This window comes from Podarcis tiliguerta (assembly GCF_965153285.1).
Source record: "Podarcis tiliguerta genome assembly, chromosome: 1".
Lineage (NCBI taxonomy): Eukaryota > Metazoa > Chordata > Lepidosauria > Squamata > Lacertidae > Podarcis > Podarcis tiliguerta.
The window spans coordinates 51,061,873-51,079,372 of NC_139534.1; the positions used below are offsets into that span (position 1 = coordinate 51,061,873).

Sequence of the window (17,500 nt, forward strand, 5' to 3'; positions counted from 1 at the left end):
TTTTGGGGCACAGTGTTGACCGCTGAACGTGACAACCACTTGTAAGAGTTGTTGTTAATAACTTAACCAACGTACGATATTTGCTAGGTTCCACGAAACGCTCTTTTCTGAGACCTCTGGTAATTTAATGTATTTCTCTGAACTTGTGGTTCCGTGGAACAGAAACCCCTCTTTCTAGCACACACTTTGTCTTTCCACATTGCTGCCACTGAAAGCTGAGGTAGGAGGAGTCTTCATTCACTTTTGACTCATTTCATTATAGAAAGGCAGCCTGCTAGTTCAGGAATCCTCTGGATTCAACCATTTTACTAACTTTGATGTGGTCTTGCTAGCATCTCTGAACAACAGTGCAATCTTAACCATGTCTGCTTAGAAATAAGCCTCTGGTTTGATCATTTTGCTTGCATCTCTCAGAGCCCACACCACCATCTGGACACTGAGGGATTGGTGTATGAACTAGATAAGGTCGCACTGGCCCTCCAACGTCATTTTGTAACTATCTAAGTTCATCTCAGTTCTGGACTGCTAGATAAAGGCCAACATTTTCCCATGAGAATCGCTGCTTACATATCTAGGAAGAAAATCTGTGGCTTACATTCCCAGAAACAAATATTGCTGCATGATATTCATATACTGGGAAACAAAACCAAGCAGTTTATTTTAAGACAGACTCAGGCATTACATATTCCAGAGGAGCCTAACATGTAGTCCTGCAGATGTTGAACTACAACTCCCATCTTTCTTGACTACTGGCTGGAGCTGATAGGAGTTGGGTGGGAGCCCAACAATTTAACTGGGAACCCAATAACTCCCAACTGGAGGCCATCATATTGGAAAGACTGATATACTCAGTATCATCAGTAAAAAGTAACAGAACTGGATGTTCCATTCTTCATTAGGCACAAAATATACTTCTATGTAAGTATTTATTCCATACAGTAATAGGCATACTCTCAGTGGTGGACCCCTGGTGACAGAAAGATGCTCAGAGGAGTGGCTAACCTGTGGCTCTGCAGAAGCTGTTGTGCTGCCATCAGCACCAGGCAGGAACAATGAGAACTGTAGTACAGGCAAGTCCCTATTTGCACTGGAGTTGTGTTCTGGGTCAATGCACACATCAGTGGTAACATGAAAGTCCATTCCATCCCCTTCTGGTGCCAAAAGCAACAGACGTGTCAGTCGCACATCAATTGGACACACACAAAATGGTCGCTGCCTCTATGACATCTGGAGGGTCACATGCTCTAGATCTGTTACATCTTCCTGGTATTTTAATCTTGCTGTTGCACATGTGGTCTTTTCCCATGTCTCTTCTGCCATGAGAGCAACACACTCTCATCCACAACAAGAGACCCATTAAGGCTTATTAAGGATAACCAGAGAACCGGGAACATGTCGGTTCAGTTTACAAAATAGATCTATTCTGAGCCGAGCTGTCTTGCTCAAGAAAAAGTGGTGAAAAGGGGTTATCACTTCAGAGGTCTTGAAAATACATTTTGGGGTGTGAGGAATTCAAATCTGCTATTATTATTTTTTATTGGACAACATTTAGCTTGGTAAATCTACATTTGATTAAAAAGCACATAAACTGCTCTCAGAAAAACAAAGAATTTTAATTTTACCTTTTGAAAATGTCAGGTAATGCTAAATAATAACAACAACAATAATATTTATATAAAACTTACAAGTACTCGGCAATCATTTCTAATGATTTCTATGCAATTTTACACATTTTACGTACTAAGCAAAACTAAATTATATTAATTTAACCAAAATATCTTTGGAATTCCCAAGTTACCAAATTCCTCACTTTTGGAATTTGAAAGTTGAAAAATTCAACAATCCCTACTACTGGAGGGGGGTGGGGAGGACAGAGAACATCTTCCTTCCTCAGATCACCTTAGAAACCAAGTAGGGTGCCAGCAGAGGGAAGCCCACCCCCCTCTGCCATGCACTGGACCAGCTGCAATGGGAACAGGGGCCTCTTTTCTGACAGCCCCAGCTGGCTAATAAACATTTCTGCAACTTTTGTGGGCTTGTTGACAAGGCTGATTTAAGTCAAGAATATCGAGAGCTCCAGGAGGTGCAGAACGGTAGTCACTGCGTGGATGGGTTCGTTGCTGAAGCCAGCTTGAAAATTTAAGAAAACGTACAGAGCAATGGTGTGGCTCTTCATGTTTAGTCCTAGTGCAGGACGTTGCTCCATGGAAACGTAGACATTACACAAAAGCAAATGATGCTAGCCTGACTGCTGGTGGAACAAAAGTTTCTGAGGATTTGGTAAACAAAATGAACCTTGCTTTGTGAACAAGCAAATTTCAAAATTTGCCAGACAAACCAATCATGACTAAAGGCATTGCTATACACACAAAACATATTTGCATGGAAAGAAAAGAAGTGTTGTTGGGTGGTTGCCTATGCAACAGGCTTTGCCCTCTTCACGACTGTTCTAAGAAGAAGTGCTAAAACGTGCATGCATAAAAAAATAAAAAGAACCACGGCAGGTGATGCAACCCAATTACAAAAAGTCATTTTCTATACTTTTTTCAATAGTCGACTGTTGAATTCCCATCACCACCTGTACACACATACACAGGGCAGATCCACACTATACATTTTAAAGCATATTCAACGGACATCTGAAGTATACAACTTTCCCCAAACAATCCTGGTAATTAGAGTTTCCTCCTCACAGAGCTACCATATCCAGGACCCTTAACAAACGAGAGTTCCCATGGAGATCACATGCTTTGAAATCCAACCATGCCACCATTCTGCTCACAGATTAGCTTTTAATTCGGTGAAGACATCCACTGAAGTAAAGGAGAATCCATTTCCCCCCTCTTCCCCCGCAAACCATTTTGGAGGGTCCCCATCACCACCACTGTAACAAGGGGGCCTTTGGGACTGCAGTGAGAAACAACCAAAAACCACATCTCCTTTTCTTAACTTATCAGATGTGCCTGATGGATCAAAAGCAGTTTCACAAGTGCAAAGGCGCAAGAGGATTTCACACCTATTTCTCAGTCCACTTCTAAACACAAGGGACACCCCCCACAGCACGCAAATTAGAAACCAATTGCCTCCTACTGGTGGGACAGGCTAATCCATCTGTCCCAGCATATCCTAAATACATACTTGATATTTTGTTTTAAATACTAGCATGTCTTTCCAGCTCCAGTTGCACTTTATTTAGTCAGTAGCTACAGAGACAATTCAGAGCTGGATCAATCAACAGTCTGCTGCAGTATAAGATAGCTTTCTATATTCACCTTCTACACGGGACCCTCCAGCAGGTCCTCTGGACAAGACTTTTATGGCGACAATACACACACAAAATGAGCAGCAACTCTGGGAAGCGGAGCACATGCTAGTGGCAATCTTCCAAAGGCTCATGATTGGCGAAGACTGACTTCAAAGAAGCCCCTTGAGCTGTTAGTGGCTGTGGGGCAGGTAGTGTTAGCATAGGAAGCGAAAACTGCACCCCATGAACTTCCTCCTGCTACCATTTCTCATAAGAGACACCGCATCCCCTCTCACAAACATTTTCTGTTCCCGCCTCCCTCAGCGCAGGGCAGCACTTTCAACGACCAGCTGGCAAAAACACAGCGTACGATGGAGCATTCTTCTTCCCCCCCTCCCCCTCTTCTGACACTGCGCTAGCCCTGGGAGAGAGGGAGCCCCCAATTCCTACCAAGGTCATCACAGCGTACGATACCTCAAAGAGTAAGATGTCTAGAACAGTTGTGCTCTATTTGCACGCATCTGGCTGATACTGGGGTCAGATCTGTTATGCAGTAGAGGTTACAGAGTAAGCCAAGAAACAACTGAGCACTTCCCAACAGAACCCCCAACTCAGCTCTCTTTGCTGAGACCAGGGAACTGGCTGGTGGAGGAACAAGGGATGCTTCCATGTGTTCATTCATTCCCTCTTTCCAGTTTTTCAGGAACATAAGCACACATTTTTATTTTTATTTAATGACCATTGGTTTGGGAGTAGACAACAGTCAACTGACTCACTGTTTGACCATGGACAAATAGGTCCCCAAAGGAAGTCCTTGCGAAAATGATAGCCTTTCTTATTTCATTTGTTCTTTTTTATTGCGTCACGATGTCATCTGATATAGAAGCGGCCAGAGGGATCGTTCGAACAAATTGTGTATTTGTTGCTGGAGAAATCCACTGCCCAACTCCCAGGCTGTTCTATTCAACCAACCATAAGATGATGTTTCCAAGACAATGTGTGAGCGTCAGAACTCTGGCTAAACCCGATCCCTCCCTGCCAAGCCACACAATTTGCTCACCCAAACCAAGGGCAAAGGTTTCAAACAGGGGAGGTGGGAGGACATACTTCCTTGTCATTTCAGAGGTTGCGAAGCCATCCACCTGTCCCAGCTTATGCAGAAGCGGATGGAAGCCAATGCCTTTGATTACCAGGGTTTTTGCACACTCCTTTGCAAGTTATACAAGGGGGAGCCATACCAGAAAAAATGCAGAAAAAGGCATGGCACACCTCTGCCACCACAGTCATGCAGATGATCTATCCCCCAGACCAGACACAGTGTGTTTGCACACCTTTGTAGCTCTTCAGAGTACTAGGCAGGGGGAATAATTAAAAGCTTCTCATCCAAAACTCCAAAAAATTAGCCCTCGGACAGTCGGGGGATAGGGTGGCAAAGCTTTCCCTTCCCAAAAACATTAGATGCCCTCTTAGGCGGGATGATAACCACCCTGCCCACCCCACCACAGTCCCACTGGTGTGGCCACTTGCATCCACACGGGGCTGCTTCTTCACAGTGCCAATCACTGCTCGAGAGGAGCCCTGTTAGCGGTCAGGGCGCTGCACACAGAAGACCTTGGCCTGGTGGTCGCCAGAAGTGGTAACCACAATGGAAGCATCTCTGCAAGAAAGAGGCGACAAGAAGAGAAAAAGGTTTACCCCCAACAACGATTACTAATCAATGTCAGTGCAAGTTTCGACGGCCCAAGCCTACCCTGGTTTTACTCAGGAGCAAGTCCTGTTCACCTCAGTGAGGCTTAATCCCCAGCAAGCAAACAAAAACCAACCAGAATCACTATTTCACTTGCCTTCACAACTCCCGGGTGGGGCAGATATCAGCAAGTCCCATTTTACATATAACAAAGGAAGGCAGGGAAAGCTAAAGTGCCCATGGTTACCTAGGGATGAACCCTTTTTTCCAAGCCCATTCTTCTCTGTGCCAAACCACATATTTCCATTTTAGTGTACATGCACAGCTCTCTGCAAGAACCACAAGTGGAGCCCTCCCTCCAAATGAAAAGGACAACTCTGAAGGGAGCTGGGACAAAAAGAGCCTTAAGAAGACAGGATATATTTCCTTCCCCAGGAACCCTACTCACACCCACACAAAAACAAGCCATCGCTTAATGTATACTGTTCTGTATAGCCTTGCCTTCCAATGCTTGCTTTCTGTGCTTCCCTCTGTACCCCTCCACCCAGCACCTCCCCAAGGATTCTTGCTCCAGGAACTCACTTGTTCAAAGCAAAGTCCAGGATTTCCGCTGAGTGGCCCCGGTACTCGCTGATCAGCTTGCCTGAGCGGGCATCCCAGAGGCACACAGCCCCACCCAGGGTGCAGGTGTAGACCACAGGGGAACTCTCTTCCCACAGGAGCTGTACAATCCCCGACTGAAAATACAGAAGGAAAGGGTCCTATTAGTCACCAGCATTCCCACCCGCTTAGCATTTTTAACCAGGCCTTTTGTTGATTTGATTGACATCCTATGCCCTTTTAAAATGTGGGGCTTTCTTTTTTGGGGAGGGGTGTTATTGGGTTGTTGTTTTTATTTCGATTATGTATTTGGTGGTTTTGTATTTTGATTTTGTTCTGTGAACCACCCTGAGACCTCCAGGTATAGGTATATGAAGAAGAAGAAGAAGAAGAAGAAGAAGAAGAAGAAGAAGAAGAAGAAGAAGAAGAAGAAGAAGAAAGGTCCCTCGCCCGCCTAAGGTCTTCCCACCCTGAAATGTTGAATGAAACAAACTCTACTGACTACCTAAATCAGAGGTGGTTGGACGCCAAGCCTCGACTACAAACTCAGTGCATGTTGCAATCAACCTGTCACAGCACAGTAAGCTTCCCGGGAAAGAAGACCGCTCACCCAGGAGAAGAGAAAGAATGAATTAAAGGAGAGCTTAGAAAATATGACCCTTCACTCCATTATGTGCTCGCCCATAATAGGGTTTTTGGGTGCTGTTTGCATGTAGGGGATTTAGCTCAGGAAAGTTTCCTGCTGCAGCAAAGAAAGGGAGCCTGTGGCCCTCAAGATGTTGTTGGACTCCAACACCCATCATCCCCGACCACTGGTGATGTTGCCTGGGGATGATGGGAGTTGCGGTCCCAACAACATGTGCAGGGCCACTTCTACATGAGGCACTAGGGACCTGTCTGAAGCTCCTGTCAGCACCAGGGCTGCAAGGCAGAGGCCAGGACCCAGGACTTCTGTGAGCAGCTGCCCTTGGCTATTGCTGCATTCCTCCTGGATTGAACTGCTTCCTCCTGCCAACAGCAGCTCTTCCCAAAGCCCCCTGCAATTCCCAGAAGGGTCTTCTCCACTACCTCATGCTGGCAGTTGTGTCTCAGGGTCTGTGTGGCGACGTCATAAATGGCCAAGGTCCCGTCCAAGTAGCCAACAGCAGCCAGCGGCATCCTGCATGACAACAAAGCCAGAGAAAGAGGAGCTTTTAATGGGAGGCTTTTGAGTGCAACTTTTTTGTGGAAAAGTAGGCAATGGGCTTTAATAAATAAATGAATGAATAAATAAGCCCATGCAACAAAGTGATCTCCTCCCAGGGGAGTCCAAACCTCCCTGCAGGAAGGGCAGTCACTCAGGAGTCATCAGGCTGGCTCTTGTTCCTTCAGAAAAGGAGCAATGCAGGAGCTGCCTGTGAAGGCAGAGTCTTCTTGAAATTTGGTGATAGCTTTCCCCTTAAATGGGTTCCACAAAATAGCACTTGACTTTGGCAGAAATGCTCACAAATATTCTCAAGAATTGTGTGTATCCTGTAACTGTAGTGCATGAGGGTAGAAATTGATCCTGAGCAACCTCCCTATGAACCCCGTTTAATTTTTCAAAACAAATCTCCTTTATTTTTTTCAGTCCTTCTGGCAGAGGATAGCCTTGAAAGCATGTGGGCAGTGCCTGGTGAAATCTCAGAAGCCAGCAGGCTTGCAAAGACTCAACCATCCCAACTACCCTGGGCAGGCCTTTGCCCTCTTGGGAAGATGCTTCCATCTGACGTTTGTTTTTGAAATAGTCTGCCTCTTTCCTGACGTAATTTTACTTGATACCTGTATAGTAGTTTCATGATATTGCTGTTTAATTGTTGTAAGCAGTCCCAAAGGATGCCATGTAAAATAAGCAATTTAGATTTCATGATGCAGTGGTATCTAGCCAATTTGATCTTATACTAGATCATACTTTGCCAACCTGGTGCCCTCCAGGTACTTTGAACTGCAACTCCCATAAGCCTCAACAAGCACTATCATAGTGGTTGGGCTGATTATAATAGTCCATAACATCTGTAGGGCACTGAGTTAGCAAAGGCTGCTCTACATCATGTTGCAGGCAGTTGTCCCCTTCCATTCTGTTCATGCAAACCAGGGATGGGGAACTTGTGGTCCTCAAAACATTGTTGGACTACAACACTTATCACTCCTGACCACTGGCCGGGACTTGTGGGAACAAAATCCAGGAGGGTTGCAGGTTCCCCATCACTGATGGAAACATTTCACTTATTTCAGCAATTAGTTCCGGGCAGTTCCCACAACCCAGAAGGCAATACTCACACATTGCAGAAGCCCAGAGATTCAACTGAGTTGGATTCAGCCTCCTCAGCAGAAGACTTGGGGACAATGGCCTCCTCCTTGAAAACAGACACAACCTGCAGGAAAAAAACAGCCAATGATAAGATAATGAGGGGTGGCCAGCTCCCGAGGGACTGCGATCGACTTTCAGAATTAAAATCTGACAGTGATCTACCCCCTCCCCTTCTTAGGGGTTCAGGTAAAAGTTGTTGTTGACCTAATTTAGAGGTGGGAAATGCCCCATTTTATACCCATTTTGTTGGAGGTTCCATTTTTTGGGGGGGGGACTTTTAAGGGGAAGCAAAACAAAACAAAATTTTTAAAAATCAATTATTTTTATCCACCCTGGTGTAAAATCTGGACTAGGAGCAGGGAGACCCAGGTCACTTTCCACCCAACCTACTTCGCAGGGTTGTTGTGACGGTGAAAAAGGGAAGAGGACAGAACTCCTGAGCTCCTTGGAAGAAGGGTAGAGTAAAAATGCAACTTCCATCCAAATGGGCAATACAAGATTGTGCTGCAGCAAACACAGTTTCTCACTCTCTCACCCTGTGGGCTAAGGAAGTTCCCATGTATATTCATTCCAGCATGGAGGGGAAGAAGGCACCCACCTTGCCTGTTGCAGAGCTCACTAGCTTGGCATGGCAGTCAACAGAGCCTGTCAGGACTAGGCTGCCATCCTTATTGCTGGCCACGCACGTCAATGGGCCCTGGTGCCCATCCTGACCTAGAAATGGTGAGAGAGCAAAGATCACACATCAAAGGGTGCCTAGGCATGTGCTAAGACCTTCCACCTCCTTCTTTGCCCTAAATAGTTGCATGTGTCTTGGCTCACCATTTTTATTTTTGGATTTGCCAACTCTGAAGCACATTACAACCACAAGAGAAAATAACAAAAAGGCTATGACTTCATATAAGAACATGAAAACCATGAGACAGGCTTGTGGCCTTTGCCTTGACTCATAAAAACACCCTGTTATCTGCGAGCAGAAGTGGCTCAGTGGCCCTTGGGTGATGCAATTTCACAAGAAAGGTTGACCAACACACCTCTCTCCTCTGCCCCAACCCAGTGACTGATGAAGGGCTGCTGATACTTTTCAAAGCAATCCATCTCAGTCTTTGTTGTAGTTTAACTGATTCTCATAGAAAGGCAAGTGGATTCCTGCTGGATCAGACCAAAGGCCTCCAACATCCCGTTTCCACAGTGACCAACCAGATGCCTCTGGGAAGCCCACAAGGAGGTAGGAAAAAGCAGGCACAATCACAGGAACGCCCCCCCCCCATGACCTTTGTCCTGGTTAAGCTCACAAGGACAACAAAACGGCCTCTCCTAATCCTATTCCCCAGTAACTGGCAATGTGGCAATCGTGACTAAGAGCTATAACCTCATCCTCCATGTATTCATCTTATTCCCATTTAAAAGCAACTAAGATGGTGACCATTATTACATCCCCCAAGAAGGGGATGCCAATCTCCAAAGAGAGGAAATCCTGCAGAGGCTGCACAGTGAAAGCAGGGTTTGATTGCTTTTGTTTAGGCCTTGGGATTCCATGTTTCTTGAAAGCCATCCATATTCCTCCCCCTCCTCAGGTTCTTTCCTGCCTTTACAGTTCCCATGCAAAGCTAGTACTCTGAAAGAGGTTTCTGAGCAACACCTCCCCTGGCTCCAGCTTCCTGACAGCAAATAAATGGAAACAGGCAACCGAACAGAACCTTTGGTACCTTTGAGGACGTGCAGTGAGCTGCCCTGCTTCAGATCCCAGATGCGCACGGTCCCATCTTCATAACCGACCACAGCTCTCCTCCCTGCATTGAGCGTCTTTGTGTTAGTCACTCTGTCATATTCAGGGAGATCCCAAGGAAGCCCAAGAGTCAACCCCAACTGTAACACGATCCCTTGCTATTACAGCCTTCCCCTCCAAATGTTTTAGACTACAGCTTCTTTCCTTGCTGGCCATAGGCCATGCTGGTCGAGGTTCAAAATTTATGGAGGTCACTAGGAAGGCTGCCTCTGTGCATAAAGGAACAGAGGACGTGCTTGGAAGAGGCAAATTTCACAGCAGCTACAGTCACACATGACACTAAGCTATGGTTTGTTTTAACCATTCCACCCCCACTCTCAAAAAAACCCAGGAGTTGCCTTATAATCCAGCAAACAAGCCATAGCTTGTTCCTCCAAAGCTTGGTTTGTTTTCCATCTAGCCTTGCCTTCTGCCTCTGTAACTTGGCCAGTATCTGGGATGGAGTGGCCGAAAAACTGATTAAGCAATGCTGCTGGGTTCAGGCGTAACACAAAATCATAGTTAAAACGGCCAGGAGTCGTAAGTTGCCAAAACACAAACCATGGTTGCTCTGTTGGCTGGGTTCAAAGATTCAACCAACCAATAAGCCAGTGTGGTGTAGGGATTAGAGTGTTGGACTAGGACCTGAGAGACCAGAGTTTACATCTCCTACTGAGCCTTGAAGCTCACTGGGTGACACTGGGCCAGTCACTGTCTCTTAGCCTAACCTACCTCACAGGGTTGTGTGGATTAAATGAAGAAGGGGAGAACTGTGTAGACCACCTTGAGCTCCTTGGAGGAAAGGTGGGGTATAAATATAACAAACAAACAAACCATGCTTTAGCATCATGGATGAACCAAGCCGACATATTCTGCCATTGAACAGTGCCACGCCTATAACAATTCTACAAGCTCATCCCCACATCACAAGCCCTGCTCCTCACCATCAGGAAGGACATGACCACACGTAGCTGGACAGGATGGGCCTTGGAAGGTCTTGCACTCTCCACTAGGGATCTTCCACATCCAGGAGTTGCCATCAGCAGTGCCAGCCAGAAGGACATGGGACTGAGGGTGCCACTCCATCCACTGGGGTCCAGAAGAGAAAGAGAAAGCTAAGCTAAAGTAGGAGAAAGCTGGGAATTAAGCAATACCAGAACGGAGCCTGCTGCTTTGCACATGACCAACAAATTCTTTCTCACTGTGCAAAAGTTATCCAACAGCCAACTCTTAAATATGTACCCCAAACGTTTAATGTATAGCATTTATATAACACTTGAATGGTGAAAATAGCTTCCCATATGCTCTTCTCAGTATTCCATGCAACCACACTTTAAGAGAGGTCCCCATACAATGCCAACAGGGGAGATGGAGAAGGGGCCAAGGCTGAGATGGGAGCTTGCCTAACATTACCTAGCAAATCTGCAGCCGAGGCGAGATTTCAGCTGGAGACTTCCAGCCTCCTAGCTCCCACTCTTTAGCCACCACATCACAACATCTCACCAGTACGCCTTACTTACGACTGCAACCTAACATATAGGTTGTACAATTGGCACACTATGACGTTGCCATGTGGTTTTGTGAGCCTTTGTATGACTATGGCAGTGGCAAAGAACACGGAATGAGCGAAACTGAAAGCCTTGTTGTAGCAATCGTAACACTGTAGCTTGCACAGAAAGCATCAGTTTGTTCCATAGTACATTGTTGCACCCAACCAAATTAGAAACTGTTGCAAATGGACTATTCCAAATGTCAGGCCTATAAAGCAATGCATTTCTGTCAGAGGAAATAATTTATCTCACGGGTGTCAAACACAAGGCCCGCGGGCCGAATCCGGCCCGCCAGACCTCGTCATGTGGCCCGTGTAGCCACCGCCGGCTGCCAGCCTTCACCTTTTATTCTCACTTTTTTTTTTTTACACAAGAAAGCCGCCTCTTCAGCGCATGCGCGGGAGCCTACAAGCCAGAGTCTACACACACAAATATATATTTATTCCTCCTGCCCCGCCCCCTCCCTTTATTGCAGGTTTAAAGGTCGGGATCTTTTTTGCCCTCTTTCGGGCTTCAAAGCAGACTTGTGTGCGTGCGCAGCTGAGGGACACCCCGCCTCCCCTCCCCGCTATTCTCGTTCTCTTCCTCCTTCCAGTCGCGGCCGCCCTTTCCCCGCCACCCCTCTGCCCTGTTCCAGCATGTCCGCCTGAGCCTCAGACTGCTGACGTCATCGCCAGGCGCCTGCGCCGGAAGCGAAGGGAGGAGAGCGGCGCTCCATGCTCTCCGCGAGCGTGGCTATAGCAGGTCGGGAGCCCCCAGCTGCGGCTGCTCCTCCCGCGTTGCCATGGCCGGCATCCTCTTTGAGGATATCTTCGACGTGAAGGACATCGACCCCGAGGGCAAGAAGTTCGACAGGGGTGAGAGGCAGGCACTCGTTTTCAACCTCGGGGGCCACAGTGGTCCTTTTCCTGCAGGGGGTGGGATGGATGACCTTTGGAGGTCTCCCTTTCATTATTTCAAGATGGATTTGATCCTGGATGTGAACATACAGATCTACCCTGTCTATCTTGGTAAGCGAGTGCAGTCAGGGGGCTTGCCTGACAGTGTTTCTCTGACTCAGAACTAGTTAAAACTTTTTTAGCACATGGATCATTTCCCCTGCACACCCACCCATCCCAACATTACATGCCAGCAGTGGATGTGTCCATAGCAAAAGCAGGCATGGCCATCCCATAATCACAAGCACTCACCACACTTACGCATTCCCATTGCACACTTGCCACATGCAAAGATTTCCCCCTCGCCCATTGTTTGAATGCACCCATATCTCTTGAAACACATGACAATTTTTTCCTGGAAATTCAGCTGCCAAATCTGTGATGTGTGAAGCTAGACCAGGCATGTCCAAAGTCCGTTTGGGGGGCCTAATCTGGCCTGCTGGTTGGTTTAATCCGGCCCCTGTGGCAGTTTATTTCCTGGGGTAAAATCCTTTAAAAAAACTCAACAACTTCAGTCCTGAAAAAAGGTCAGCAATTTGGTCGGCCCTCACGGCCCTTCACTTCATCAAATCTGGCCCTCTTTGAAAAATGTTTTGACACCACTGATTTATCTGAATCATCTCACAGTTTTCTCCCTAGAATCAAGACAGTGGTCATGCTTTCCCCTGGGAAATCTTCTCATGGTGAAACTTTAGGCCCCATTTCTCACCTCCAAGTCGCCTGCTTCGAAAGACCAGATCTCCTCTTTGGCATCCACCCTCCAAACTTTTATCAGTCCACTCATGTCACCCGTGGCCACGAATGTGGAATCATGGCTGAAACCAGCACAAGTGACGGAATCTTTGTGTCCTGGCGATAATGAAAAGAACAAGAACATGCATATTCTGAAATCAATCCCATTAAGTTCAATGGAGAGTCCTCCAAGATAAGCAAATTAGCATACCAGGAAGTGCCTGATATCTCTCCTTTGCCATGAACGCACTTCGTGGCCTTGCAGGAAAGCCACCATCTTTCTCTACATCGTTCTCTCACAGCCTCAACCCACTCCCTGCAACGTCAGGGTGATAATACTAATCTACCTTACAGGTCTGTTGTTGTGAAAGATAATGCAGAGAGAGTGCTCTGGACACTGTAAAGCACCATATACTTTGTGTTTGCAACAGTGGAAGTATTAGTGCCCTGCTGTTCCTCCAGGGAGCTCAATAATATCACACACATCCTGCCTCAACACAATGAACAGTCCTGAAAATCATTATGGTGCAGGCAGGATATATATGGCTCTTTCAGGCTCTAACTCCCGTGAACCCCAGCCACCATTGCTAATGGTCAACAATGATGAGTGTTGTAGTCCAACAACATTCAAAGCCCACAGGTGCCCCAGCCCTGTTGGAATTATTATTTCTTCAGTAGAGCCGGGCCATTATAGAGTATACCCTTAATGTGGAGTTATCCACATATGGCAATCTGCAGGCAGTCCTTTCAATGCCAGAAGTAAAAGGGGGAGATATTCAGTCACCTCAAAAATATAGAAGTTTTCCATTGCTACACCTTCCTATCCAAATCACCAACTGAAGAGTTTCCTATATATAGATTTTTAGATATGGATCACTTTATCCCCAGGGCTATCCAAGATAGAGGGAAGTATTTGTTGTTAAAACTGTTTTATGCTGACCCCAGCAACACAAAGCAATTCAAATATTGGCATTGGAGTTGCAAGGTATTACCCAGAAGAGCCTCACCTGAGCATTCAAAGAGGAGCTCACCATCACTGAGGCGCCACACAAAAGCCTTGTCATCTTCACCGCCTGTCACTGCCAGCGTGTTGGTCTTGGGGTCAAGACTGACGCAGAAAACAGATGCTAGGGGGAACAAACAGAACTATGTTAGCGACAGAAGCCAGACATACCTCTCTCACACACTCACAGTCCTATTGTGGGCATCCAAACAAGAGGAACCAAAAGGATCAGAGATGCAAAACCTGCCACCCTCCAAATGTCATCATTGACCATGCTGGCTGGGAGCTGATGGAAGCTGGGAATCCAGCAATATCTGGAGGGACACAAGTTCCCCATCCTTGACTGGGGCATAACTGTGTTGCTCTCTCCCAGCAAAACGTTAAGGAAAGAAGAGTGAAAGTGAAGCACACTCTCAGCTGAAACAGCACCATCCTGTAGCCACAACAGCACAGCGCTATAGAGAATGCACAGGTGCTTCCCCTCCATTCCTTGCTCAAGGGCACCTGGCCCTTTTAAGGTAAAAGAAAAACATGGAAGAGCACCATCTTGGAAAATACCAGCAGAGATGGTTCACATCACCACCCCTGGCTTTAAATTAGCAGGGCTGGGACTTAAAGCGGAAAGCAGGCTCACCGGCTAGTGTGACCTTGCATCAGCAACCCACCAATGGCATACCGTGCTAGCCACTGACAAAGAGCTAGTTAAATCCTTTATCAACCAGGTTTCTTTTGCAAATAATAATAAAGTAGTCTTGCCGGGCCATAAAATAGGCACAGAATAGGTAGGCCCAAACCTGGGGCACTAGATGAATGAGATGCCTACTCTCATTCCTCTACCAGCTCACCCGTGTGTTTGGAGAACGTGACCTCACTGTCGTCTTGGGCCTCCATGCCTTCCTCTGCCTCAACATCCTCCCAAGCAGCCTCCTCTTCATCTAAATCCACATCTTCCATTTCATCAGCCAGATCATCTGCAGAAGCAAACAAAGCAATGCTATTTGACAAAGCCAGTCAGCATGAAGGTTCCCCCCTCCAACCCAGCATAATAAGTAAAAGCAGGCGTGCTAAACTGTGGCATCTCTGTGTGCACTCACCATCCTGTTTAGAGGAGAAGAATGAACCTTATGTGGTAAACTGCCATCATCAGTTCACAGCTAAGTGCCGGTAAGTCATAGTCGCAAAGGATTCAGACAAGTTGTAGAAATCACCAACCCTAATCTCCTGAGTCCCTTCCACTCCATGTGGTCTGAAATGCTGCTGTCACTAGAACCTGAGCCCCTCAATTGTATTCCTATGTCAAATTATAGATTGTAATGCATAATAGCCTTCCCTCACCTACATGAGACATAGGTTTTGATAATTATGGGCCCCATCCTCCCTCTCTCTCCTCTGTTCTCTTATTCATTGCCTCCAAACAGCTCCCCTTCTCCCATTCCCCCTGTGATTGCTACTCCATCACCTGCTTTGTACCTATACCTTTTTTTAAACCAAGGCAGCAATCCTATGGCAAAATCCACCAGGATGAGCAACATAGGAAGCAGTGGGTCACCTTAGAGCCAACCCCAGCTCAGCCAAAGATAAGCCCATGTACCTTGCTCATTCTGGCTCAGTCACGAGAGCTAAGGCCAATACAAGTCCCTCAAAAGGTGTGATGAGGCGGCAGAATTTGGACTGCACCCTAAGCCCATTCAGCTCAGTCGTGTGACCTAGCAACCCAGCATACAACACTACTTTAAATGCTTGTTTTCCCTCTACCAAGCTTAGGCAGAAAGCAGCCCCCCAATGCCCCATGGTGTTTGGACCTAGTGTAACTTTACGCTGGCTTAATTTACATCAGCTTACCTTATGGCAGCTTCTTGCACACAGAATTGTTCCCAAAGCCAAATAGCATGCAATTGAAATAATCACATATATTTCCCATGACTCCATTTCCCCCTTTCCCTGTTGTTTCACTGCGTCCATTCGAGATTGTAAGCCTCTTGGGGTAGGGACCTGTCTTTGTAATATTCTTGAGCTAGAGCACCTCCAAGTGGCCAGCTCTAAATCCATCCTGTCTCTGGGTGTATAAATAACAAAGATGTTGGTGAACACCAGAATATCAGTAAATGTATTTGCAACTGTGACCAAAAGATTGTTCACAGTGTGTTATACTGTTTCCTGTATAATTCCCCTAGGGATGGGTTGTGAAAATGATCCAAGGGCCAGTTTCCTCTCTTTTTTTAACATTAGGGAGAAAGTGTGCTATTTACTGCTTGATAGGCATAAATATAGTATATGACATATAAGGTTTCTAGGGTTGCTCTAGGCACCCAATGGATGAACCAATGATTTATTGCACAAAACGCGGTCCAACTTGCTAGGGGGTCATTTATGTTAAAATGTTTCGCTCAGCTAGGCTGTAGTTTAGTGATGACCAAACTCTCCTAACAAATAAATCTGACAGACTGAGTGGTGATAATGAGGATGGGGGTGATGACACCTAACCGGTCAGCCTTCTTACTACTTTTCAGGGTGGTCACGTTTTCCTCTGCAAAAGTCCCTGTAAAAGGACCTCGATCCCAAGTCCCCGTCCCAGCCGCCCAGTCCCTCGCCTCTTTACCGGGTCCAGGCGCCTCAAGGTCCACCACCTCCACGATCTCCTCCGCGGCCCCCTCCTCATCGCCGGCTGCCATCAGCAGGAGCCCCTCCGAGGCCGCCTCCAAACCTGCCCCGTTTGCTGGTTCCGCCATGCTGACGACTTCAGCCTACCAGCAACCTGCACGCGCCTACGCTAATCTCCTCCTCCCTCCAGTCGCGGGGAGGGCGGGGTGAACGTCTCCGCCACCAATCAGCGAAGCGGATCGGAACGGGCTAGCGAATCGGAGGAGGGGTCATCAGCGCGGACTCCCTCATTCGCCAGCTCCGCGTTCCGAGCCAGAGGGCCGCCTTATCCTCCTCCTCGAAGGAGCGCCTTCGTTGCCCATGTGACCTCTTGCCGTCGCGAAAGGGAGTCATGGGAGTTGTAGCGCCGGGTTCGCTTCCTTCTCCTCGACCTTGCTAGTACTTGGCACGCAGCGGGAGGAAGCGGGAGAGAACTTTTCCCCGAGATGGCGGCCGCTTGCAGGGTTCGAATGCAGGGTAGGTGCGGCTGCCCGTGCAATGCGACCTTGGTGGGGAGGAAGCGGGGTCCGGCATCGGGGAGGAAACAGCGAGAGGGTCGGCTGGTGAATTAGGAGGAGGAGGAGCTGCTGCTGCTGCTGCTACTGGGGCTGATTAGGAGAGGAAGAGGTGTCGCCTAGAGAGCTCTGTGGCTGTGCTGAGATTCCCAGCCAGGGCGCAGGGCTCTACCCCACAGTATTTGTTTTAAACGTCACTTTTAACGTCACCAAAAACAGCGGCGAGCGGCAGACTCAGACAAAATCCGCTGCATAAATGCCGCCCATCAGCTGGCAAGCAAAACAATGCAGGGCAGCAAAGCCCCCGCCCGGTACAAGGAGGTTCAGAAAGAAAGACTTCCCAGGCTGGAGGATTCTGTTGTTCTGCCCTCCGTAAAATATGGGGGCTGAAACAATGAACATTTGTAAATAAAAATATGTGTTGTTTCCCACCGTTAGGTGAGGCAAACGGAAGAAAAGGAGTAATGGGGAAAGTATACTTTGGCTGTACACAC

The 17,500-nt window shown here is 47.2% G+C and overlaps 1 protein-coding gene across 1 annotated transcript; it reads right to left on the reverse strand.

Moving 5' to 3' along the window:
* Positions 1-1,594: 1,594 nt before the first annotated feature.
* AAMP (angio associated migratory cell protein) lies at positions 1,595-16,636 on the reverse strand. The gene is made up of 11 exons (XM_083431541.1): positions 16,451-16,636; positions 14,697-14,822; positions 13,856-13,975; positions 12,826-12,965; positions 10,573-10,717; positions 9,570-9,653; positions 8,459-8,574; positions 7,830-7,924; positions 6,600-6,690; positions 5,514-5,668; positions 1,595-4,901 (listed from the first exon to the last, which is right to left on the reverse strand). The coding sequence occupies exons 1-11, from the start codon at positions 16,578-16,580 to the stop codon at positions 4,826-4,828; spliced, it is 1,278 nt and encodes a 425-aa protein (XP_083287667.1). The 5' UTR covers positions 16,581-16,636; the 3' UTR covers positions 1,595-4,825.
* Positions 16,637-17,500: the final 864 nt, after the last annotated feature.

What these genes read in the sequence shown, in the direction of transcription:
- AAMP (XM_083431541.1), bottom strand. Translation starts at nt 16,580, where the DNA reads ATGGCGGAACCAGCAAACGGGGCAGGTTTGGAGGCGGCCTCGGAGGGG. An exon ending in CCTTGAGGCGCCTGGACCCG is followed by an intron (nt 14,823 to 16,450) that starts GTAAAGAGGCGA and finishes TTGCTTCTGCAG; the next exon opens with ATGATCTGGCTGATGAAATG. An exon ending in GACACAACTGCCAGCATGAG is followed by an intron (nt 5,669 to 6,599) that starts GTAGTGGAGAAG and finishes CTGTATTTTCAG; the next exon opens with TCGGGGATTGTACAGCTCCT.